The 26,975-nt window shown below is 41.8% G+C and overlaps 1 protein-coding gene across 8 annotated transcripts; it reads right to left on the reverse strand.

Moving 5' to 3' along the window:
• Nucleotides 1-1,362: 1,362 nt before the first annotated feature.
• FMR1 (fragile X messenger ribonucleoprotein 1) lies at nt 1,363-24,590 on the reverse strand. 8 transcript variants are annotated; one of them, XM_056859159.1, is made up of 16 exons: nt 24,511-24,590; nt 21,505-21,557; nt 18,824-18,917; nt 17,714-17,785; nt 17,369-17,517; nt 16,333-16,426; nt 16,121-16,237; nt 15,451-15,621; nt 15,288-15,366; nt 9,386-9,495; nt 6,267-6,329; nt 5,890-5,976; nt 5,456-5,651; nt 4,290-4,469; nt 3,257-3,339; nt 1,363-1,919 (listed from the first exon to the last, which is right to left on the reverse strand). In XM_056859159.1, the coding sequence occupies exons 1-16, from the start codon at nt 24,559-24,561 to the stop codon at nt 1,758-1,760; spliced, it is 1,761 nt and encodes a 586-aa protein (XP_056715137.1). In that variant the 5' UTR covers nt 24,562-24,590; the 3' UTR covers nt 1,363-1,757. The 8 variants fall into 8 exon arrangements, with proteins under 8 accessions (XP_056715137.1, XP_056715141.1, XP_056715138.1 ...); XM_056859163.1 differs by having other exon boundaries at nt 1,363-1,868; nt 4,290-4,433; nt 24,511-24,583; XM_056859160.1 differs by having other exon boundaries at nt 4,290-4,433; nt 24,511-24,583.
• Nucleotides 24,591-26,975: the final 2,385 nt, after the last annotated feature.

Raw genomic sequence — 26,975 nt, forward strand, 5'->3', positions numbered from 1 at the left:
GGAAGATCCAACTTTATTGAAACTGCTTGCATACAAAATATATTGCACTATAACCAAACAAATGTCAACATAAAATCCAATCTGTTGTAGCTAATATGTACAGAGAATATTGCCCAAGAGCAGTTACATTACAAGGTCATTCTACCTTGGTTAATTATCTACAGTATTTTAAACCAAACAGCTTACAGATGATGTGTGCAAGGTACCAATTTCAGTTTTCAAATACTATACATTCCCCCAAAAATAAATAACTAGAAATCAACATTTAGTGTTTGGCAATACTTAACACATTTTTTTAATATTTGTTAAGTTGTGTGCAGTTTGCTGCCTTTTTAATATGCTTGCTCGTATGCAAGAAAAAAACTAAATGAAAAAAGCAGAGAAACAAAAATGCGTAACACAGACAGGGCCAGGTTTGTACAATTCTGTACACAATCAGCAACACTCCTACTGGAGTAAATTTAATAAAAATAGAATAGCTTAAAATGAAGGTCTTGTCACACACTTTTTGCGCAAGCAGATTTCATTCATGATTGGATACACAAAATATCCCCCACTCCTAGCATGGGTAACTAAACTTTACATCAACTCCGGTCACACATTTTGATCCTCCTCATGAACAAGACCTTGGTAAGCCTGTCCTATGCCCAATGCTGTCAAACCATACTATCCCTGAATGTTCCTAATTGTCATGTATAGCAATCATCTTCCTATCTCTTCTGAGATAGCTCCAAATTTAAATACCAAAAACTGTAGGGGAACTGAAAAAAAAGAAAGCTATTCTTTTAAATTGGTCCTCTGGCCAAAAGCAGGCACACACTACTAGCTTATGAACAAGTTACTATTTGTTCCCTCAGTAACCATGAATTTTTAGTTTATCACAAATGGAAATATGCATTAAAAAACGTCTTGTCCTGTCTAAAAAATGAAAAAACAGAACAAAAACCACACCATCTCATTAACACGATCTGCCATTATCTTCAGTGCAAAATAAATGTCCTATTTTTATAAACTGCCTAACAATGTTTATGCAAGGAAAAAAGTATGGAAAGCATGCATTCTTTTAATAAAGTACTAAGGTTGGACAAGTTTTGCTACATATATTGTACATATAGTGTTTCCAACTCATCTTCCCTGATTTCTGCATCCAAATATAGTATTCCTACCTGCCAAGATATAAAAAAGGCACAGATCATACAACTTTTTGCTAATGAAAATGACAATTTTGTTACGTTACACATATATTCAGGTCCACTAAAATACTGAAAAAGTGAACCAAAATGTGAACTGACTCAGGACATAAAACATAGCTCTTGTTCTTTAAAATGAGGAACTTTTAAGAGATTGAAAACAGAAGCCCAATTTGATTACCGCAAACACTATTTATTCTGAAAATTGAAATTTAGCAGTGATTTTGACCAGATGTGTTAAAATGGTACAACTGAACAGAAAGAATACCAATGCACAGTTCAGTATTTTTAAAACAAACAAAAGGATTCTCTCATTGTTTGAAGTGCAATATGTACTCGAAAGCATGTTCTTCCAGAAGTTCAAGATACTTTAATGCAAGTATAACGTCTTATTTTGAAAAAAACTGCATACTGCTGATGTTAAAAAAGGCTAACAGAACTTTTTATATTCATTTCATGCCCTGCGCCATCTTGCCTACTATTTGTCTTTGGCCTAACAAGTTTCTCTAATGTGGAATAAGATTTACTGAAACAGTTTAGGAAATATGACTTCTCGAAACTATGCAGTTAGGGTACTCCATTCACCAACGGTTGCTGAGCATCCGCGCTGTCCGACTTCTCTTTTTTCTGGTTCCGATCTTTACCCGTGCGCAGCCGGCTACCTTCACTGGAGGTATTCTGTAATGTTTTAGTGTGGACACTCCTTTCATTATTGCAGTCAATTCTGATCTGAAACAAGTTACAGTTATATAAAGTACACCCTTTCAGTGGTTTTTGTCGTCGCCATCAAGTTGCAGCCAACTTATGGCAGACCTTGTAGGGCTTTCAGGGCAAGAGACAATCAGAGGTGGTTTACCACTGCCTGCCTCTGCGTAGCGCTCCTGGTATTCCTTGGTGGTTTCCCATCAAAATACTAACCAGGGCTGACGCTGCTTAGCTTCCAAGATCTGATGAGAGAGGGCGAGCCGGTTATTTTTTTTAAAAAAGGATCCAAAGCTGCAGGAGAGGGCATTTCCTAAATTTCTCTCTCTCTCTTGATTAAGCATTATATATTTAAAAATATATAATGCTTAAACTGGAAAACACTTTTTGTACTGCTTTGCTACAGAGGCAGGATGGTGCTATCTTTAGAATGTAACAGTATGATCACTGACACCCAGGTTCAAGCCCCTTATCTACATTAACTCTCTTAGTGACCTTCGTGTAGTCACCTTCAGCATAACCCACTAGGCAAGGTTGTTGTAAGGGCAAAACAGAGCAGGGAGGGGACTTAAGCATGCAACCCTCAGCTCCTTGGAGGAAGGGGGAGCTAAAAACAGTATTTACATGATGCCCTGTACAAAGTCTTAACATTTTCTTTGATATGGAAGTGCACTTTATGAAACTCATTTACTGCACTTATTTTACAGAACTTTTTTTATAACAGTAGGGCTCCACGCTATGGACTAGAGACATGTGATATAACAAACTTGATGAAGCTATGTAGCTCTGGTCAGTGCCTGGATGAGAAGACCTCCTGGAACAGAGCTGTTCCCCCTTGCTCAACTTTGAGGTCCATGACAGGAAAGGATGGGATAGAATTACAATATTGTCAAATTTTTAGGAGATTGAACAGGGTGTGTTTTTTTTTTAATACATGGGATTAATGTGACGCATTTAAAGAATTTTAAACTGTTCTGAAGTATTATTAATCTTTTTGAACCTCTGCAAATGGGGAGTTTAGAAGAATTATATAAATATACCACAATTTACAACTGATGCAGCTGAGAACCATATCCCTGATCTAGCAAGATGATAAAGTCCCCATTATAGCTTGGTCAGCCCTCTGCAAGTACCTATTAAGCTTTAAGTCGGCCCTTAAACCAACAATGCAAGACGCTTTTTTATGATGGAAAGCACAGAGGGTTTTAGGTGGGGAACTGAAGAAGAAAAAAGCATCACTTTCAATGTGTGCGAGTAGATGTGGCATGCATGGAAATCTCATAGCCACTGTGGAGAGAACAATGGCATGTGTAAATCTCCACTGGACTTCAAGTCTTAGATGAATGCAACAACAAAAAATTTACCTGAAGAGACCCATCTGTTGTTCTCCCTTTAGTATCTCTTGAATTACGTTGACGGTTATCTGTCCGTGACTGTTCTTCATTTCCTGCAAATGTGATGATTTTTAAAGAGAATTTTTAAAATTTCAGATTCAATACAAAATGAGCAGGTGGCATTCTTTCTGGGATACTGGCATCTTTGGCCCTATATAACACTATTTATATAGCCCACAAAAAGATACAATTGTGTTGGCATGAGACAATGCAAGTGTTGCTGTTACCCCAAACTTCTTAATTAAAAAGCATAGGTATCTATCTGCAAAATCTAATCTTCACATCTTTTAAGCGATAACAGGCAGTACTTACCCAGACTGCTATACAGGAGTTAAGAGTTTGACAAAGAACAGAATGTTTATTACTAAATGCTTTAGCGAAATCAGCCAATTTGCAAATTACAAATATATATATATAAATTAAGGATGAACAGCAAGTTATGTCTTCCTACCGTCAACAGCATTCAAGTGCTATATTCAGGAACTTTTTAAAGGTTTCTACTTGAACTTGGATGCTGGTGCACTTAAATGAATGTTGGAGTGTTTTAGGAGGGCTGGGATGAGAAGTTCTAATCAGAGGGCACCTTTCTCTTTGCAGATATACATGCAAGAAAGCTTACAAATCTATCTTGACCTCCAGGTTGTGTAACTTTCAAGATTATGTGTACTTGGGAGAAGCATACAAGCTGTCCAGTACCTTAAGCAGGCTTAGTGGCTTCCTTCCAATTAGGAAGCTCTCCTTACTTCTTTGTACTCCTCTGTATTTTGCCTCAGCTGAAAATGCTAATTCCTGCTTTGGGCCCTGGACCGCTTGAGCAGAAAAATACCTCTTGGTATTTTCTACTGTGCATGAACAATAGGTTTGCTCCCTTATTTAGTTTGAAAGAGCTGTTTGTAAACTGTACTTTCCAGCAAACCTCCAAGTTCCACCATTTCATTTCAGACATACAACAGGTATGAGGTTATCTACTCTACCTACTATCAGGCATCATCATATACCTTACCTTTGAAGCCTCCTCGACCTCTTCCTCCTTGACCGCGTGCTCCTCCACCACGCCTTCGCCCATCTCCTCTACGAAGGTAACTGTCACGCTCTTCTTCAGCTGGGGCTAACGACCAGTCACTAAGCTCATCCCGGTGGTCAGACTCTGTTTCAGAAGCATTTGATGCTTCAGAGTTAGTTCCTATCAAGAATTTAAAAAACCAAAACATACCACAGTCTATTTTTCATTGTAATTTAGAATAACCAACCAACTAAAAGAACCACTTAAAACCAAATCCAATTCTCCCTAAAGAGTGAATTTCCTACTGCTGCTGTAATATATGCCTCCCTCCAGTAATGAGAAAGGATTAACTGAAGAAACCAGATGCTTTAGGAAAGTTCCCTTAATTCTGTTCATATACATGAAATTCATTCAGTGGAAAGGTTTTTGCAGCTTGTAACCTATACATTACACTCTGTGATGTTCAGAACAGCTTGCCACGTGGATCAACTCCATGAGATCAACCACATCATGGAGCCTGTATCAGACTGATAAATCTACACATGATGTTCTCCACACAGAAGCCAAGACTATGCCTACAGACTGAAATGAACAAATCTCATTTGACTGTATCATAGTTTTAAAACTGTAACCTTTACTAGTATGGCTGTTATCAGTGGCAATTATTCTACAACCAAACGGCAGAAAGTGAAAAATTTGCATGCATGTTTGAATACTGGCAGAGGTTGCCTGCTTCATCTAATCACACAGCAGCCAAGCTGATAATTATGCTTTTCTTAGAAGCTGAGGTCTTGGGATTCTTATATCTGAGAAAGTACTTTCCTTTTTGTTACATGAATATGTTCATACAGGAATTTTGATGGTTCGTGCATTTACAGCAGTTATGCCCATTACAAGATATTATGCACAGACTTAAATGGTTAAAGATCAATAACTCAACTCAAAGAAATGAGTGGGAGCAAAAGGACAGAGGCAAACAAATGAGCGTGGCACTGAATGCAGTAGATTTCGTGGCTGCAGGTGCAAAATGCAGATTTGTGTGGTTTCTGTTAATTCACATTTGGACACCTACAACACTGCTTCTTGCCTCACTTTACACAACTTAAGTATACCAATAAAAAAACCACGTAACATTAAGACTTGAAGGCAGGTAAATACCAAGTTACCTGAAGCATAGCCTGGTCCACGCCTGCTGTGCCCTCTGTTTCTGTAGGGTCGACTACCTCTTCCAAGGCCTGGACCGTCATCAGTCATATATCCTTTGTCTTTATCTGTGCGGTTTGGTGGTGGTCTAGAGGTAGCCCCAATCTGTCGAAGCTGCTCATCAATCTGCAATCGCTCCAAGCGTAGTTGATCCACTTCCTATACAAGTATGACCATTATTGTATAATGCTTTGCACTCTCCCAAAAAGCAGTAGTGCAACAGATGGATCTAGAAAGTGGACGCCAAACACCTACGGTTTCACTAAAAATATTGTATTTAAAGTAAACATTAAGCTACACATTTTGAAATAAATAACTCAGGCATGAGCAATTTTGACTGTAATAAGCCAACATCGACCCCCAAAATTGCAGTTTAGTAAGATCCTTTCTCTCTCACCTTTAAATAATTGAGGTGATAATCCAGAAGAACTGTTGCATTTGTGATACTGTCCTTTGTTCCCACAAAGACAAAAGGGACCATCCCCTAGAAAACAATTTTAGTCAAGCCATTCAAAGCAACATACTTAGCAAGCTCTGTGAAGCAAATACATTTGCAATCCTCTAGATCACACAGCAGCAACAACTGAAAATCCCTAGTATTTGTTACACATGCAGCTTTGCTAAAACAACTTTTTACCTAATCCGGAAAACTCATGAAAGGAATGCATTAAAAACAACAACGTTAAAATATTGGAGAAATCCAAAATCTACTTGAAGTACATGAGTGGGTTTACAGTTTTAAGAAAAACTTCAAGAGGATAAAATGCGTCTTACCTGCCAAGCTTTGAGTTCAGGTTTCTGCTTTCTTCCTGCTACAGTTGATGACACAACTAACACCTGCAGCGTAAGGAATGCATGTGTTAGTGATGTCATTAAATACACACAGGAAAACACAGAACCTTCAACTCAAGGCTTGACAGAAAAGCACAGCAATCCATCTTTTCAAGTTGGACTGGAAAACTGGAGAATGCCCAGTTTACATGTTACACTGATGTGGCTATGAATCCTGAGCACCTCATTCATACAAAAAGGTAAATTTTACATAGGTGCATCTACATGCCTCCGGGTCACAGCCACAAGGCCCATGTAACATGTCTAAACCAGGCCTCCACAACGTGCAACCCGCCTCAGCTGAATTCAGCCAGGCACTTTCCCACCTCTGCTCCTTGCAGTTCTATGTAGGCAAAAATGGGACACATCCTGGAATGCCACATATTGTTATTGGTCTGTGTTCATTTTAGTGGGTTACCAGATACATATCTGGTATAAATGCAGGCCCAAAATAGTTAGTTCTGCATGTTACAGCTCCAGATACATTTTGTATTTTTCCACTGTAGCTGTTAATCTGACAAAACACATTTTAAACCACTAAAAATTAACCCAACAAATCTTCTAACAGGACAGCAGAAGGTAAATAACAAGAAACTAGTAATCAGAAATAATTTTACTTTATAAGTGGTATTTTATTCATTGGCTAATGTTAGATTTAGGAGACCTGGATTTTAATTCCACCTGTCATTGTGTCACTACTGTGTTTCCCCGAAAATAAAACATACCCATGAAATAAGCCGTAGCAGCATTTCTAAGCATTTGCTTAATATAAGCCATACCCCGAAAATAAGACACCCCGGGGCTGGTGTGGAGAAGACCAGGAGGAGCCCAGCTGAGCAGATGCAGTCTCCCGCGACTGCTTCAAAGGCCCGGCAACCAGCGCGCCCAGGGCTGGGGTGGAAAAGACCAGGAGGAGCCCAGCTCAGCAGAGGCAGTCTCCCGCAGCCGCTTCAAAGGCTCTGCAACCAGCACGCCCGGGCCTCTGGGGGCGGGGAAGACAGGAGGAGCCCAGCTGAGCAGATACAGTCTCCCGCGGCCACTTCAAAGGCCTGGCAACCAGCGCGCCTGGGCCTCTGGGGGCGGGACTGGAAGGGGGTGGTAAGGGGAGAACGGGAGCCGAGAGGAAGGTCAGTTCTGATTCCCTCGGAATAAGACATACCCTGAAAATAAGCCATAGTGTGTCTTCTTGAGGAAAAATAAATATAAGACAGTGTCTTATTTTCGGGGAAACACGGTATGTAGTCTTAGGAAAATCTACCTCTTCCCCGGCCTCTACTTCCAGATCTGGAACAGAAATATTACCCTACCTCACAGGATTATGAAAAATGAGAACTGTAAAATACTCTTCCAAATTAATTTTACTATTGATGAAACAGAAGTAGCCTCAAGCAATATGCTCATTTCAAGTAAATTTTATATACTTTTGACCACATAGGATTTATAAGCATAAAGCAATCACTCTCAAGATGCTAGAAGTAGGAAGATATGACCAAAATATTCAATACTATTTTCCCATTAACATATTTAACTAAAATATATTTATCTTGTTTTCCAGTTCATAAAATTTCCAAGGCAAATAAACCCAGGAATAATAAAATCTGTCCAATAACCTGCAACTAAAATAGCAACATAAAAACTGACCCATCAGTTAAAGCCTCAAGTAAAATTGTCATTTGGTGCCTAAAGGCCAAAGATGTCACATATTTGCATTCTACAGCTGTCTCTGGTAAGGGGATTCCAAGAGTAAGGCACCATTTCAGTTCCATACCTTTTACCCCTGAAAGTAGGTAGGTAGGTAAAGGTCCCCTGTGCAAGCACCGGGTCATTCCTGACCCATGGGGTGATGTCACATCCCGACGTTTACTAGGCAGACTTCGTTTGCGGGGTGGTTTGCCAGTGCCTTCCCCAGTCATCTTCCCTTTACCCCCAGCAAGCTGAGTACTCATTTTACCAACCTCGGAAGGATGGAAGGCTAAGTTAACCTTGAGCCAGCTACCTGAAACCAACTTCCGTTGGGACTGAACTCAGGTCGTGAGCAGAGCTTGGACTGCAGTACTGCAGCTTACCACACTGCGCCACGGGGCACTCTGAAAGTAGAGGCACCTGAAAAAAAGGCCTCATTAGGTGATACGGGAAAAGGTGGTCCTTTTAATACCCTGTTCCTAATCCATATTTGTCTTTAGGGAGAGTGCAAACCGCTAAGTCACACCTTTAAACCACTATATGGATTGTGTGTGTGTTAAGTGCCGTCAAGTCGCTTCCGACTCATGGCGACCCTATGAATGAAAGTCCTCCAAAATGTCCTATCTGTCAAAGTGGCTTCCACTTTGTCTTTAGGGAGAGTGCAAACTGCTAAGTCACACCTTTAAACCACTATATGGATTGTGTGTGTGTGTTAAGTGCCATCAAGTCGCTTCCGACTCACGGCGACCCTATGAATGAAAGTCCTCCAAAATGTCCTATCTGTCAAAGATAGGACATTTTGGAGGACTTTCATTCATAGGGTCGCCATGAGTCGGAAGCGACTTGACGGCACTTAACACACACACAATCCATATAGTGGTTTAAAGGTGTGACTTAGCAGTTTGCACTCTCCCTAAAGACAAAGTGGAAGCCAGCAGAAAGACCTTTCAATACTGGCGAGATAGAGCCCCTTCTCATCAGGAACTTCAAGTCCAGTCCACCTACTGCAGTTTAATCCTGTTGAAGTTCGAGTAGCCATCATTAGTAATGCTGCGAACAAGGCAATGTGGTACTCTAACCTGGATGCTCCCGTCATGGCCAAGCCATCTCTCTCCATTATGGGTTGCATGTAGTACACCAAGTCAAAGCTTGTAAAAGGTGCTTTACACCACAAATGCCAACTATGCATCTAAGTAAAGGCCAGATCTAAAAATGCTCCCAAGATGACAACCTGCTCCTTATTGGTGACTGAAACCCCATCTAAGTCAGCTGAAAAAGCCCACTATCTTGTGTCAAAAAAAGATTATTCATGAGCTCTCATGCAGTCCTTTATTGATTCAATGCTTGAAACATGAGCAAATGTAGTTTATTTCACCTACCTCCTCTTGTGGAATATTTTTCTCATTTTCAGCCTCAATTCTTACTCTCACCACGCCCGATTTATCCACTATCTCCTGAATGAGTTTTCCATTTTTTCCTATAACCTTTCCTGTAAAAAGAACGTAAGAACATCCTATCATTAATGCTTTTCTTCAGATAACTGAAAAAAGCTTAAGATGCGGTCATAGTTAATTTAGCACAGGAAGATTTCCCTGCAGCCACACAATTTCACCTATGTATTATTATCTGTGATACAATAGCTTTGCCTTTCAGCATACCTCTGGGTTGATCTGTAAGGTTTCTGCATTTTTAGAAGAAATCTATTACCTCATAAAGGAGTAAAATTTACATTTTAGGGGGAAATCTCTTAAAACTAGATTCCAAAACCAGTTAGCTAGCTGTAAAGACCAAAAATAAGGACTGGTCCTGAAACAGCAAAGGTAGCCAACACATCTTCTGCAAGTGGTGGCCATGTGAGTACAAAATCCTCCATGGCAAATAGCACAGTATGCCTATTTAAATTTTTTTATCCCATCGTATTGCCTTGGACTCAATTCAGCCTATATGGAGTGTGGCACCAAAGAAGCAGTCAACAACTACAGCAGAGACTATGTTTGTCACGATGCATGTACAGGTGCAGTGGCCCCTGCCCCCACTTGCTCCTTATGAAAGAAAGCAAAAATTGTTGTCCAGAGATGCCCCTTCCTACTGATCATCTGTTCATTAGGGGAGAAGGTCACCAAGTGGTACTACACATAATGGTGAAAGCAATTCTTTTGCAATCAAGTGTTTCCTTTCCATTACAACACAAAAGTATGAATAGCATGGCCTTTTATGAGTATGAGCTTAAGGGGAAAATAAGCACTTAAGGGGAAATGATCTGACTGTTACAAAGAATTAGAATGAATTCCCAAAGCGAGTTGAACATTCCTATTCAGTAACTAGAAAGAATAGATCAAAACTGAAACTACTCTTCCCGATAACTGATTCTCACTAGGGGAATGCTTCTCTTCACCCTTGGTTCAGATTCTGCCTGGCAACAAACCTGTCTCCACCTCTACCCTCTTAAAAGTCCCTACTTGGCATGCTCCTTCCATTCATACCTAGAGGAAAAAAGAAATGCCAGTGGAGTCTTGGCTTTCTTAACAGCTTGCACTCCAGTAATACAAGCATCCTATTTATCGCAGAGACAATGGACTTGGGGGTTGGGAAGAAGTGCTGGACAGAGAGAAAACAAACTGGGAAGCTTCTCTTCATACAGCCACTTAAAACTCCATGCTACCGTGGCCTGTGTAGGCAAGCAGTCATATTGCTGTGCTTAGGACTGTTTCCATTATGACACCCTTCTCCCCAACTTAGAAATAGTCTTCCCAGAAAATTCCATCCAAACTACTTGGTGATAATGACCTGAACACCTGCCTTGTCTACTGAGCCACCATCTGCAACACTACTTTTTCCACCTGACTTGTGAGTTGCCTGAGCACCAAGGAAGCTTTACTTTAACCTGACTTGGCTACCCTGCCACACCATAACATCAGCTTTCTTTTGTTCTGGCTGATAGGACTTCAAACCCCCCAAAATGTCCAAGCAATGGACTGATGTCTGGCAGATGATTTCAAGGCCATTAACTGAGCTGTGGCTGCAACAAGGTTCAGTATTCAATTAGTTCTTCAAAACGGCCAAGAGGATTATGACCATTCCCCCAAGCAATGCCACAAAAGGATCAATCGCCTTAAAATAAAACTCAACAAGATCAATAAGTTGTCAGAGACCCCTACTATAAGCTGGCAACCCTCCTGCTGCAAAGAAGGAGCATCACGACCAGCTCACCAGCGGGAGGAGGCTCATATACCACATGGATACCTTTCACTCACCTGCTCCTAGGGTCATCACATGAAGGGAATTCTGCTGATGAGCTAGAGAACACTTGTGCATGATGGATTAGTGTAAACTCTACTAAACTTGAATGGGGGGTGGCTCCATGTGTAAGTTTGCAGAGGTCACTAATGCCCACTAATGCACATAGATCTGGCCTATGTACTGCATAACTAGGAGAAGGTAGACCAGTTACTGTAGGCCAAAGACTTGGGAGTATAGTCAGCATGGTCAGATACAGAAACCTACAGCTGCTGGAGACCGACACCTCAGAATTGCATAGGAGGGTAGATGACAGGCTGTTACTGTGGCATATGTCCAAATACATCTGGCAGAGTATGTCCCTAACCATGGCTGACCCCATTCATATCATATGGGCTCCCATGAGGCAATCTGATACCAGCTTTGAAAGGCCCATGGCAGCTCAAACAACCCAGATAAAGCATATTGGAAATGCCACATATGAGAGGGCATCACAACTTCCCAACTGTTTGAAGAAGCAGCCGTCAGTCCCTGTACAGCCTCAGACACAGACCCTACTGTACTGCCTAAGAGATGAACACCTGCCAAGCCTCGGTCTCCCGCTGCCCTGGTAAAGTAGGGAGTAAATCTAGGGCTGCCTCTCCAACAGGTACAAAAAGTTACTTTGTTCAAGAATTCCCCTATCTACCTAGACCCAGAACAGCCAGGACTCCCCACCAGCTGAAGTTCCTGAGAGTGGGACAGAAATAGGATGAACTGGTATCAGTACATAAGCAAAAATAAGTCTGCTATAGTTAATTCCCATTGCAGCTCCCTGTTTAAATTTGGTGTCCTCATGCCATAGTGGTCCAAATATTAATTCTCAAAGCCTAAGTTTGAGAAAATTATTTGAACACCTGTCTTGTTAACAGCACTATTTTTTTAAAAAAATAATTAAGTGTTTCTGCACATAGTTGTATTGCTACACAAAATACATCTGCTTATGCCTGTCTTTGCATATCTCATGGACCCATTTATCAAGAATAGACCTTATCAGTATTGTCACAAATACTGTTTTGTACCATATTTAAGGGCTTCCCTGGCAAACAATGATATAGGAGACTTTTACAGGGTGTCAGTTTGTGTCCTGCTTTTTGCAAACACACAGTCTTAGGCAAAAGATGCCAAGTGTAAGAGACAGCCACAATTAGGTTAAGGCCTACACTGGGAAACGGGAAGGAAACTTTAACAGAGCTACCATATGAAGACAGAAAAGTGGTGCCAGATCAACAACAGGTTTGATTCCATAGGTGCCTAGATGCCTGGAGTGAACTGAGATCTCCAGACAGTAGCATGGTCCCTACCCATGGTAAATCATTGTGATGCTGCCCAATCTGGAGATGAAGATGAGAGCAAGTCCCAAACACTATCATTGCCTCCTCACTGAAACTCTGTTTATTCACTGCCTCGAAAGAGCTTGAAAGCCTCTTCCAAGTCAAAATGCAGTGGCCAGGAGAGAAAACAGTGCCTCCTAAAAAGTGCATGGGCACTGCATTGGATACTGTGAAGGAGTTGGTGGAAAACTCATTTGCTAAGATCAGTGATGTCCTGGATGAAGAATTAGGCTCTTTAATGAAGTCTGTGTGGCAGTAGGAGCCGTTGCTCAAATTACAGACATCATAAGCTACAGCAGTAACTGGCACGGTACACCACTGCTGTCACTGGAAGTCCTGAGACTCAGTTTCATTAACCTTAAGCGCATGGTGGAGTTGCTTGTGGAAGACACTTTTGGTAACTGGTGTGGTGCAATGATTTCTCATGGTCCATGAGTGACCCAATGGAATGGAATAATCAGTGTTTCAGAGGATCTTTTCGCATATCTTAAGAAAAATTCCAGTGCATCACCAGGGAGATTAGCCCCATCCTGCATCACTAAGAGACAGTGATGTCTTGTCCAGATAGACAAGTGACTCACCATCACTCTTGATAAGTTGGCAATTGATGTCTTATACCTGGAGCTGAGCAATTAATTCAGGATAGTGTGCCTCTATCACCTGTGAAATCTTCTGGGAAGTATTACATATGATCAATGAACTTTTCTAGCATTCTATCATAACACTTGGCTGTGAGGAGGATGTGATATTGGGATTCTTGGGAATCTGGCCTCCATCAGTTACATTCATGCTGAGATTCTTACACATGAGCAGTTGTGGTGAGGAGTACTATAACAGGAAGTACAACCACAATGTAGTGCTTCAGACATTGGTGGACTCCAAGGGAGAGTTCACGGGCATGCATGCTGGGTTGTCTGGCAGAAGCCATACTACTACCTTTTCACACACTTGGCGGCTAACAAAATAGATTTGGGATTTTTCTCCTCTAACTGTGAGCAGGTGGGTCAATGGGTGAAGATGAATCCGGTAACTGGAAACCAAGCCTACACTGTTTAGACATGGCTCATACTTTCCTATAATGCTCTCTGAACAGCTGCTGAAAAACTACAACTATTGCAGCCATCTCGGCTGCCCATGGGAGAAGGCATTTGGGAATCTAAACAAATGAAGGTACTCCCTGTACCAGAGAGCAGATGTGCTTCTGGTGTGCAGTATCCTGCACATCAGCAGGTCAAGAGAGGACATGCTTCTCAAGGAGCTCTCACTGCCATGAGAACCTGACACATGAACAGTCCCCAGAGGTACAGGTTGTACAGCAGTGCCTTCATCCTGGGCAGCCATTGATCACTTACTCCCACAGTGGGTAGCTCACTAGAAGCAAGTGGTATCTACAATGGCATCAGCCAATACATCTGGGACCACAACTCCCTTGTATCTAGAGGTACTTGCAAAACCACAACTGTCTTACTACTCCCTTTCCTGGTCACTCGCACAGCCAGGTCTCCCTGCCTTTTTACATCCAACCCAGCATTCACAGTAGTTCCTGTTCACTGTGCTCTCCTACAGGCTTTGGGATGCTGTCCACAGGGAGACAAAAATGTGCTGGGACATACAAATAAGAATGGGGGAGGAGAGACACGCAGTATCTGCTGTTTTCCACAGCATAGAGTACAGACAAGTATCTTGGGAGGTGGTTATTGGTTATGATCGGGGGAGACAGGGAAACAGGAACTGTGGTTCAGCTATTTGGGCCTACCCGCTAAAGGGGATCTGATGGATGGGCATCATAAAATTGATCAGGGAAAGCAAGACGAGGGCTACATGCTGCGTTCCTATTTTGTGAAGAAACCTGGGATCTTCTCAAAAGGGGGCATGGCTCAGTGGTTGCTTACAGTTCCAAGGACAGTTGAAGATTTTAAAGTGAAGCTTTTTCACGCCTGTACTGGTGGCAGCCAACTGTAATGGCATGGTATGTTTTTGCCCTTACTTGGCAAACACAGACCAGGCTGCATCCCTGGTGGGAAGGTGGGAAAAATCGCAGAAGGTCCTGAAACCAGGATTTGCTGTGACTAGCCAGCATTAAATGATAATTTGCAAGCCGGATTCTGGTTTCCCAAAGTAACTACATTTTAAACAAATCGTGGTTTTTGTGGCATCTGATCTGACTGACCAAAGATCAGATGGTTGGAAAACATAACATAGCAGTACAAGAGTCTCACGGGCTTTGTGGAGGATTCTGGTGAAATGCAGGTTGGCATTTCCCAGATCTAGACCCTCTGAAGTCTTGCTAGTAACTTGGATCTAGTAGAAAATCTACAAAACATGACTTAGAGCAATCCTAAAGTCTGCTCAATGGGGCTTACTCCCAGAAAAGTGTTCAGAATTGCAGTCATTGTGCCATTTCTAATTCTTAATCTGTCAGTCTCCCCTACCTCCACGCACTGAAAACCAGCCTCTAACTCAACTTGGTTGATAGATTATCATGATTTAGTAAAGAGATACATAGATTTAACATGTTTATATTAATTTAGGGCTATTTTAAACAAGGTTTTAAACCATTTAGTACAATTAAAGTTTTAAAAATGAATTTTTATCTTACCTTTCAAAAGAGTACCTTGTTTCTAAACATGACATTAATTAAACTTCATGCTAATATTTGAAACTGACATACCTACTAAGTTTCTTGGAACTTGTATGACATCTTCAGCAAATTCAAGGTAACTTCTTGCCTTCTTCACTGCATCTTGATCCTAAGGGGGGGAAAATTACAATGGAATTGCAGTGCCCTTGAAACCACAATAATTAGTGACAGTAATACTGCGGATACAGCTTACCTCACCATAAATATGGAATGTACAAGTATCTTCATCAAGATCGATTGCTGTTACACCCGGTACTTTCCTAGCTTGCTGAATATTAGCACCATGTGTGCCAATGGCCAGACCCATTAGATCTTCACGTACAACAAACTGTTCATGAAATCGTGAAGCAAGCTGTCTTGAACTCTGTAGAAAGATTCTTGGTTATTAGTGAAATTTTACTGCAAGTCCAAACAAAACAATAATTACATTGTTGATCTGTGTTCATGGGCAGTGATCCAACAGACCAGAAAACAACAACACCACCTGTCTGGGTTCATATTTCAACTGAACTATGGACTATGTGATTACTCTTAGGCTAGAGAGCCCCAGCATCCTGTATGCAAAATTATGATATTATGTGGGTTTACTGAGGCAGTGACTTAGGAGGAAATGCTGCTTTTCCTTTTGGGGCAGAGTGAGCTAAAGCTAAAATGAAAGATATGGTTTAGTATATCTTATATCACTCTTCCTGGTCCTTTGCCATGGATCACTGGTACTTTGTAGCAAATGAAATTTAATAAGCCCCTATTCTCAAAGCAATATTCACTAGATGTACCACAAGTGCACAACACTGTAAAAGTTCCTAATATAGAATTTTCATAATACAACTTTTCTGTATTCAGACCAATAAAAGACATCATACCTCTAGCTGTTTGCTTGCTTCTTCGTTTCTCAATATTAACGACAACTTGGTCCGAAGACTGCGAAAGTGCATATCAATGAGCATATTAGCACGCTTTGTTGTTACGTCATTGATAGACTAGAATTGGGGAGAAAAAAACAACACAAGATCTTTTGAAAAGTTTTGCATCCAACACAGACCATTTGAATATACCCAACAGCACAATGACTTACCAAAATGATAAGCTGATGGGCTTCAGAATCATATGTTACAGAGAATGCCCCAATTGCCTTTTTGAAGTCCTTGTGTGCAGATTCCTTAGCACACCTAAAAACAAATTTTTCCTTTTATTAAATGCATATTTAACCAATTCATAGATTAACTAACTTGTCTGGTTTGACATACAGCCAACAGAATATTATAGAACAGTCAGAACTGCAACAGACCTCAAGGTCATCTTTTCTATAATGTCTGCCTCTATAGTCCCTCTTCTCTACTTCAGAAACAGGGAAGGAGAAAGTGCAGCTTCCTCAAGAGTTCTGCTGTTTGCCAGCTAATCTATCTTTGTCAACAGGCAATGAGTTGGGTGCACTCTGGCAAAAGGACTCAATCACCATCATATCAAAACATGAAACCTACTAACAGATGTTTTGAGGTCAGCAACAATGCTATTTATTGCTACTGGCACTTGCAGAAGCTGACTTTCCAACCTCATTCACTCCCTTTTCAGCCTGCTGTGTCCCCATGAACCCATGCCACTGGGGGTCAGTAGCTCACCGCAAGGGAAAAGGAATCAGCAAAAATCACCACAGATTTTCCACTTAAGGAACTGCCTTGCAGAAAACATAATTAGGAACAAGCTATTCTCTGTGCTTTGACAGTGTGCACAAAGTGAATGACTGATGAGCCTGGCCTTGGCTGAGGAGGGTAGGCTAGAAAATATATAAATAAATGATGCTGGAAAAGGTATATGCATGATTACTTGCAATTATATTTAGGCTTATATTTTCACAATTTCTGATTTTGGCTAAGGCAATAGTAGCAGCATCTTAATTGTTCAAATTCATGAATGCGTTGTCACAAATGAAAATGTAAATGCTGTGCTATAAACAATGCTTTGAGAACCTTTAACCGTAACCCATATGTTGGTGTTAACATTTATAAACTTTGTGCACACTGCACTTTACTGGCGGATACTAAAATAATGTATGAAATTATGTGACTATTTCCCATTAAAAAAAAAACCTGGTAGCAAAGCCCTGTACTTACATTTGCCTTAAGTCTTCTGGCACATCAAGTTTGATCTTATGAAATGTATCTTTTGTTGCAGGTTTGTTGGGATTCACAGATCTTAAACGCTCAATTGTGACAATTTCATTGTACGTAGCATCACAGGCTGCATATTCTATTACATAAAACTAATAAAAGAACAACAGAATCATCCTTAAATTTGAGAAACACTGGATTTTTAGCTCTGAATAGTATGCGAGTCTAGTCAAAGCTTTCTAGTACATAAACAATACTGGAAAAGACCCACCATATGTTAAAAATAGGAATCTTCATTTAAGGAAATATCAATGCCAAGTATTAAAGTATATATATATATATTCCTACCTCACCCTTTATCATTCTCACTTTAGCCAGCCACCAGCAACATGGTTCCTTTTCATTAGCCCTGGAATAAACCTAAACAAAACCATAGTGTAGAACGTTGTATTGTTATGCAATAAAGAAACAGTTGTCCAGTGGAGAGGCAGTACAGACAATAAATTATGGGCAAAAAAGAAACAATATTCTAAACGTCCCTACTCTATTTTTTGTATATATTTCTTATACGATCATTTGCTGGAGTTTATCATCAATTCTCTATCAACGTATTGTTTGTTATATAATAACTACTATGCAAAAGAGGCAAAGACTGCACTACTACACACTACTCTCCAGGAGAGCGAGGACATAGTGTGGAACATGTTTTATAGCAGTTTCCTCCTCAACTATACCGGGTAACTCAACCTGTCAAATACAGGCCATTCTGCGCCCCATCTAAGAGCACTTAATTTTTCTCTTGGCCCCTGACACTTGGGCTACTGTTTCATTAGTTGTGTGCAGGAAACCTTACAGAGAAAAATCAGCCAGGTGCTCCTGGCTAAAAAGCACAGGAGGGTCTTCACCTGACATGAACTATCTGACTACATTAGGTGATGGTAACAAAGCAAAACCTCATCCAGGAAGAAAAGGATCATAGCAAATCTCTACGGGCAGCTCCCCACATTTGCAGAGTGTAAGATATTTTAGTGTTTGATAACTCATTGCTTTTTGTAGCTTCAGCAGTCTGATTGTTAGGTTATCTCATGAACAACTGCTTTTTTTTAGATGAATTAAGCAAGATGCAAATAACGAAATAACTATTTTTTGTGGGCTTCTGGAGAAATAGGTGGGAGAATTTTTTTTCTTTCTTGAACCGTTTCCTTGATGTTCAGTTTTGTTTCTAGACTCCAAAGGCTGTATGACCTATCCTGAGAATTTCACTAACAAATTAATATGAACTATTTGCTCAGCTCAATTAGGAAGGCAGAATACTAGCCCCTGAAGATGATCTAAGCTTACTCAAACAATTCTTGGGGAAAATGAGCAAAACAGCACCCACAGTAGCATTTGCAGCTACTCTAGCCAGTGTTTCTGCTGCTGTTTCTTCTTCACTTAAAGGTTAAAAATGCTTCTTACCTCAACTTCATCACTTTCATTTATATCCTTATTGTACCCTGCAGGTGGAGGAAACCTGACATCATGGAATGGAATTTGTCTCTCGGGCTGCCAGCTGAAATAGAATAAGAGTATAAGCTATCACAAACTATAGGTGTGTTCCAATTTATTCTCCTCGCCTTTCACTGACAGCCATGTTACATTCTTTAACACAGGCCTGAATAACACAGGGCCTGTGGGGCAGCCTCAGCTGCTTCCTAGAGCCCCCATACATATTCAATGCATATTGTTTCCAGCCCATTCCACCTTCTTTATGGCAATATCTCTGGCCTTGCCCAAAGCCCTCATCAATGGGGATGGGAGAATTCCTGTGCCACCATGCCTGCTTTGCTCCCTTCTTTACTTTTATTCTAAAGCATGAGATAGGCTTTAATAAACATGGTGCGCTAAGGGTCAGAGGGGGGGGGTAGGGTAATGGACAGAGAAGCCAATAATACTATGGGGTCATAAATGGGTAACAGGAACTGCAGAGAGCACGGAGGGATGGGAAATAAAAAGAGGGGAGACAATGAAGTCTCATTAGATCTTTGACAGTTTCTCATATTTGTGACAACGAAATTATTAGGTTTTGTTAGAGGAGTAAATGAAAAGGCACCTCTGAAATGGAACAGCAGGCCTTAACAAATTTTCTTTGGCCGTAGGAGCCAGCCCAAAGATTTAGGAGTCAGACTCATTTTCAAGCCTTCAAGATTTTCCTTTTTAACGACCACACTTTGTAATTATTGCTACTATAAAATCTAATCCTAAACTCTTCACCTTCCGACAACTGCATTAAAGCAATGACAAAACTGTTGTAGTAGTTACCAAGCTTATCATCACAATGAAAAGGCAGCATCTAACTCTAACCTAAATTTATCATAATTCCACTATTACTTTGAAAAGCTGTTTGATTGAATATTAGAGCCAAGCGAGAAAGCAACTGGTTAATAAATAAATTCATCTACTGTCACTGAATGGTGTAAAGTTTACATATAATAAACATGCCAAGACAAGAACTACATGGACATGTGTTTTATGTTATACAGTAAAACATTCTGATGTGAAATGAGAAGGCGCTACAACAAAATCACCAATGTAGGTGCCACAATTAAACTTCTAGGTGCCATGGTTACCTGGGATTTATCAAGCCCTTTGGTAGAGAACCTTACAGAAATGTGATTTAACTTTAAACCTCTTATGACTAATGTGACAAAAATGCCTTTTCATTGTTTAAGCAAAGGTATAGCCTTGAGAAATTAACAAATCTAAAAACAGCTCTCAAACTGAGTTGAGCCAAAAACAAAAACAACAACCCTTCTTTTCAAGGACTTTTAAAAAACACACATGGAAGGAATAGTCCAGTAACATTTTCACCATGATGACCCTTGGAGGCACTAGATGCATCCAATTTTCCTGCATTGTGCAGGAGTTTGGACTAGGTGACCCTGGTGGTCCCTTCCAACTCCATGATTCTATGTTAAACTGTTATAGCTGCATACTCACACATATAGCACTATATTTAGGAAACAAATTCTTGTTTAAAATTCAGTAGGCTGCAATGAATTCAAAATGCTCAAAATTAAGTTTTCAAAAAACTTTCAAAAAGGTATCACACTTTAGCACGTGATGGCTAATGGTAATAGCTATTAGTTAAGGTCATTTCCCTGGTAAACACAATTACACAGCACATTAATAACGCTACAAACACATGGAGGTTTGTTTCCCCAAGAGCTAGAGAGAATTCTCTCACACCAACATGAGAATCTTAAGAAAGTGATCATTCCAATAGACACGGAAGCATCACAATATGTTGCCAAGACTAATAAGAAAACACAAATGGTAATGAAAGCCCCAATCCTAAATGCATTACATCAAAGTCCTTCCAATTTCACTAAAGCTCGTTCATACTATGAACAAAATATTTTTCACAGGGTTCAATTGTACAATGTGCCAATCTCATACTGTTGGGGCAAGTAGTGTTCCTCATCAGAGAAAGCAGACAATAAACTTCAAGGGCATTCAGTATTCAAGAAAGTTTAGCAACAATTCAACTGGGCACTTTTTCAAAGGAGTAACTGAAGCTGCCATGCAAGCTTACAAGTGTATTTCTATAACTCACTCTGACCCATTAGGGTCAATGGGACCAGGTTTCAAATACATGTTTATGACTGAAGTGCTAGTGTGGCAAACACACTAAATACAACGACTCTGAAACTATTTGAACCACTCAGATCAACATGACATCCTTCAACATTCACTAACACTACAGTTAGTGTATAATATTCAGTACCGATTCATTACAATATTTATACTAATCTTTAATAGAAGTGCTGCTTATACTCGTTCATGTTTCTGAATTATCCTTTTGAGCTATATTACAAACTAATAACATTTATTAGATCTGTGTCCTGCTTTTGATCTGAACCACTAAGACAGACTTGAGATTTACTGTTCACCAGAGGCCAGCAGCCAAAAGGCAAACTACCCAGGTGACTTAACAGTTTTTCCTTCTGGCTAGGAAAGAAGGAAATTGTTCATGCACCAATTCTGTGCTGCCATGAGTTTAATGGAGGAGTTCCTTTGCCCCACTTTTATTCCGCTATATGAAATACAAAATTGTGCAAGATAAATTTCTGTATGGCAATACTTTAGAAAATACATACTTGTTCTCAAACACAACGGTTATCGAATCTTCATGTACATCCTTCACAAATGCCTGTAACAGAAGAATAAGAGATTTTACTTAAACAGGTTTCTTTGAGGAAAAAATCCTTGTACATCAAGATTACACCATTCAAATATAATTTTAGGACATAAAGGCTACCCCTATGAATGTGCCATGTAACAGTAGATACTATAGCTTAAGTTTAATATCATAGAAAAACATACACCTTTACAAAGTTACTTATATTTCCAGACTTGCTTGAACCAATACCACAAAGCTGTCCTCATCCTTTTAGTTCTCCTGTTCAGTTCCTTCAGTATCAACATTTAATTGCTTTTTATTAGATACCTTAATCCTCAAATTTTCTGGCTGTTCCAAGCCCTTTTAAATATGCATAAGCTTACATATAACACAAGCTTGGGAACATGACTCTTTACACAGAACCTCCAATAACTGCATACAACAGAAAAAAGGAATTTCTTCAAACTCTGGCCTAAGTGACTCAGTTGGATGCAAGTCCCAGGCCAGTTAGAAGTTCCATGTAATGATATATTGAGGACTGGCTGTTAGAAAATAAAGCCAAGCTATTTTTTCTAAAAATAAAGACACTTTATTAATTTTACCAGATGAATAATGAAATGGGTCTTACCTGAAATTTTTTGATAACCTTATCAACAGTCTCATTTTAAAAGACTCGCCACATAGCCAAAATGATCCAGCTGCCTAACTTCTGCTTACCTAGCCTTTGAGATCTCTGCCTTGTTTCCCTTTGCACCTTTTAATTGGAAAGTTCCATCAGGTATCTATGGCTGACAGCTTGTAGTTCATTAGATCTGGCTGGTTTTACCTGTTATATAACCTTAAACCAAAATGTCATCTGAGAGGCCAGATATTACATCTCTTGGCTAATGTTTAAAACTTACAAAGCTCAAACACATGTTTATACATACTTTTGTTATTGTTAGCATACTACATGTCTTTTCAAAGAATGGCCTATGATACCCAACAGAAACATGTATGTCAAAATTACAGCTCTCAAAAAGTATTTTCTATTTATCATAAAAAACACCAACACAAATACTGACAAACTATTTTAGGCACAGCAACTTGGTCTTCTGCAAGTCTAACTGCCATAGCAATTTGGAGCTGCAAATACACTTTATGTGACATTTTCCACAAAAGTATGAATAGGTATTTGGTTCCCTAAAAGCATAGGGTTCAGAAGACAAAGCATGATATCACTCATTCTAAGTAAATCATATGAGTAAATAATTCACATTAAAATATGCTTCAAGTTCTGCGTAAGACAAAAATACTCTTTGCTTCTTAAGAGCAGTTTGTGCAAGCAAGCCTAAAAAGATACAGAGAATGCTTTATAAACTGGGACACTCCTGCAGAAAGTTATGAATACTATGAAGTGAACTATTAGTCACCTCAACAGAAGACAACCTAGACCCATGTAAATCTATATCCTGGACCACAGATGTGAACGATAGTGTTACTTTACACTATTTAGTTCATGGGCTCAGGGTGACGCTATTTTAAAACATTTTGATTGAAATATGTGACACATCTGAATGCACAAAGAGGAACAGGCCATCTCAGCATGTAAAGCTGAGCTCTTTCACCTTCCCTGATAGAACCCTTCAATAGTTTCTCCCTCTGAAAAAAACAGCATCTTACATCTTTCCATATTTCTAATGCATAAAACAGAACTCCAGTAGCCTCTTACCGGAGCCCCCCCTTTCATCGTGAAAGACTCTGGGGATCAGAACTCTAGCCCCAGGAACAAACCGCCCCGGATCTCTTCCTTAAGCCCTTTCCTGATGGCATAGTAAAAACGTCCATGACAATGAACATGGTCGTAACAAGGGGAGCGTGCGGCCTGCACACACATTCTATCTATTCGTTGCTCGTTATATCACCTTAGAGAACCACCAACGTTTTTATCCAACTTTCGCGGCCTAGGCCCCACTTCGTTAAATGCATTATGAAGATAGCAGAGAAGAGCAAGAGGCCACTAGCACCTTAACGACTAACAAAAATATTTTCTGGCAGGGTATGAGCTTAAAGACTAACAAAAATATTTTGTGGCAGGGTATGAGCTTAAAGACTAACAAGAATATTTTGTGGCAGGGTATGAGCTTAAGGACTAACAAAAATATTTTGTGGCAGGGTATGAGCTTAAGGACTAACAAAAATATTTTGTGGCAGGGTATGAGCTTAAAGACTAACGAAAATATTTTCTGGCAGGGTATGAGCTTAAAGACTAACGAAAATATTTTCTGGCAGGATATGAGCTTTTGTGAGCCACAGCTCACTTTCGTGAGCTGTGGCTCACGAAAGCTCATACCCTGCCAGAAAATATTTTTGTTAGTCTTTAAGGTGCTACTGGACTCTTGCCCTTTTCTAGTACTGCAGACAGATTAACACGGCGACCCACTGCGAATTACGAAGATAACTAGACATCTTCCGCATCGAACTACTCTCAAGCCTTGCTGCCGACGAATAACTGGCACGTCACTAGGCAACGTCTCCCCCCCCCAAAAAAAACGTCTCCCCCCCCAACCACAGGCCTCATTCCTTGAACCCCCCCCCCCCCCGCAGCTCCCAAGTCGCGTTAAGGCCAGGCATCTCTCAGAGAGGCCCGTTACCTCGAGGCGCGACCACAGCGAGCGGCCTCCTCCCGGCCATGATTCGCAACCCTTTCAGGCGAGGAAGGCCGAGCTCCCCCTCCCCTCACAACTCGGGAGGCGCCTTTCGCGAGGGAAAAACTCTCCCTCCCCGCCCGCCCCGGTGCGCCCCACACCGTCTTCGGCTCTCCATTTTTTTTCCCTTCCAGGCCGAGGCGCGTGTGAGGCGGCAGAAAGGGGGGGGGCGGGGCTGGCTTCCCGGCCCAGGCCCGGCCGCCCCGCAGGCCTCAGGCTCTCCCTCCTGAGACGGAGGGCGAAGAAGAGGGGAGGGGGAGGAGCCGCGGCGGCGGTTGGAAGCGTCGTACCGTTACCTTGTAGAAGGCCCCGTTGGAGCCGCGCACCTCCACCACCAGCTCCTCCATGTCGGCGGCGGGGCAGGCCCAGCGGCCCAGGCGGCCCGGCCCGCGTCCTTTCTTCCTCCCCTCAGCCGCCGCCGCCGCCGCCTCCTCCTCCTCCTCCGGCAGCGGCGCCTCCGCGTCCCTCAGTATTGCGACGGGTAAGGCCGCCTCAGGGGGGGGAGGCAGCAGCAGTAGCAGCAGCGGCGGGGGCAGCAGCAGCAGCGGCTGTAGCACTGGCAGTGGCAGCAGCGGTTCCTCCCCTCCCACCCCGGCCGCGGCCCGTTGCCCGGAAATGAAAGCGAAACGGGCGGCAGGAGGCGCGGGGCGCTGAGGCGGCGGCTGGCGATGGCGGGGTAGGAGGTGGGGCGCCACCACGGGGAGGGGCGCCGCCACGGGCTGCCCACTTCGAATGTAAACATTAAAAACCTGGCGCCGTCACGTGACGCGGCGGGGGGCCCCCCACAAGGCGGCGGGAGGAGGGGGCAGGAGGCCGCGCGGAGGGGCGGTGGGAGGGGCCGACGAAGGGAGGCCGAAGCCGCACGCCGGCACGCACGCGCGGTCCCGGCCTCGCGAGACGATTTCAACGATCGGCTGGAACGGGGAGTGGGAGAACCTTTCTCCCGCAGTTCTCGCGCGAAAAGGCGAGACCGCCGCGGGGGGGGGGACGGAAAGCGGGGTGCGCACGCGCGAGTCGGCCCGTTGTCTCGCTCAGGCGGCTTATGTAGCGTAGGCTGGTTCTTCTCGCGTTCCTTTTTTCGGATGCGTCCGTCTCACGGAACGGGTCTCTCGCCGGCTCCTCCTGACGTCTCCTTCGGCAGGACTGACGGCCGCTGTGGCCAATGAAATGCAAGGAGTAGCCAGGGAAGCCAATCAAACGCGCGGAGAAAAGCAGGGTGCCTTGCGGAGTTTAAATTCGCGGCGCCGGAAATGCCTTTGCAAAAAAAAAAAAAAAAAAAGGCTTTTCTGTTTTATTGGTCGGTTATTTTATTCGAAAGGCGAAAACGGCTATATAGGTTGCGTTAGGTCCTTGTGTGTGTGTGTTAAATGCCGTAAAGTCGCTTCTGACTCATGGCGACCCTATGAATGAAAGTCCTCCAAAATGTCCTACCTTTGACAGCCTTGCTCAGATCTTGCAAACTGAAGGCTGTGGCTTCCTTTATTAAGTCAGTTAGGTCCTTACTACACATTTTTTTTAAAAAAAAATATGTTGCCTTTTTAGTTCAACGTGTATTCAAATGTGTCCCAAAATTTATGCAGGTTTTCCTCATAATATTCAAACTCATATATAATATGTTAAGATGGAGGCACAATTTATAAAGACGTTTCTTAAATTCTGTACACACACAAAAAAAAATCAAACAGATAATGCAAAGAAAAAGGTACGAATCAGTGGAAGGATCAGAAGGTAAAAATAAGTGAGAAGGAATAGGAAATTTGTAAAACAAAAAAGGGCTTCCGTTAATACTTGAAAAAAATAACCCGGAAGTCTTCTCCATCTTTGCCAGGCCCCATATTTTTGCAACAAGCCTATTCTTACTATTCAACTGTCAGATTTGCAATGTTTTACAATGTTACCCCAATGCGTGAAACAAGTTTTTCCCACCCTTGGACTGTTGCACCTATTAGAAGGCTGAAGAGAAAAAGGAGAGGCAGGTGGCACTCAGAGACAGCAACTTTTCAGTGATGACTTTTCTCTGGAATCTCCTTGAGAACTGCCTGTAGTTTTCTTGCAGGTGTTAGGCCCAATCATTTCTTTTTACCAGTTTTTTAACTGATGAGTAATATCTTTTTAGCATAGGGGTAGTTTTAGGCTGCTGAATATTGGATTGTTCTGCATTATGTTCCTAGTGAGTTCTTTGCTTGCTTTATTTTAACAACTTTGCGTTAGTTTTTGAATAGAGGTGCGCTAGAGCAGGGGTGGGGAACCTTTTTTCTGCCAAGGGCCATTTGGATATTTATAACATCTTTTGCGGGCCGTACAAAATTGTCAACTTAAAAATTAGTCTGCTATATTTGGTCAAACATTTAGCCAAGAGGCATGACCGGAGACGGTTCTGAGTGTCTGCCATGTAGAGCGACTCGCTTTTGAGCTCTAGCTGTCCCCAGCTGGGCCCAAGAGATTCAGGTAGGGCAGCATCCTTCTGAGCTAGAGATCTGCCAGGACCCATGAAAGGCCAGACCAAATGATTTCGCTGGCTTTATACAGCCCCCGGGCCTGACGTTCCCCACCCCTGCACTAGAGAAAGGCAACTTCCCTGCCTCCCTCCTCTCAGTGAGGCCCTCTATGCCTCCCAGTTGCTCTCCTTTGGGTTGGGGGATTCCCAGGAATATAGTGGGGGGATGCAACTGTATGCATCTGGGGACAAGGAAATTAGCAGATATTATTATCTTCCCTTCCTCTGACAGGGGTGCTGATGTTCTGTTGGGGGAACTGTTGT

This window comes from Euleptes europaea, chromosome 13, assembly GCF_029931775.1.
Source record: "Euleptes europaea isolate rEulEur1 chromosome 13, rEulEur1.hap1, whole genome shotgun sequence".
NCBI lineage: Eukaryota > Metazoa > Chordata > Lepidosauria > Squamata > Sphaerodactylidae > Euleptes > Euleptes europaea.

Coding starts and splice junctions, on each gene's coding strand:
- FMR1 (XM_056859159.1), bottom strand. CDS start 24,561: ATGGAGGAGCTGGTGGTGGAGGTGCGCGGCTCCAACGGGGCCTTCTAC. Junction 6,330..9,385: donor AAAATATTCCACAAGAGGAG/GTAGGTGAAATA, acceptor CTTACGCTGCAG/GTGTTAGTTGTGTCATCAAC. Junction 1,920..3,256: donor CAACAGATGGGTCTCTTCAG/GTAAATTTTTTG, acceptor AACTTGTTTCAG/ATCAGAATTGACTGCAATAA.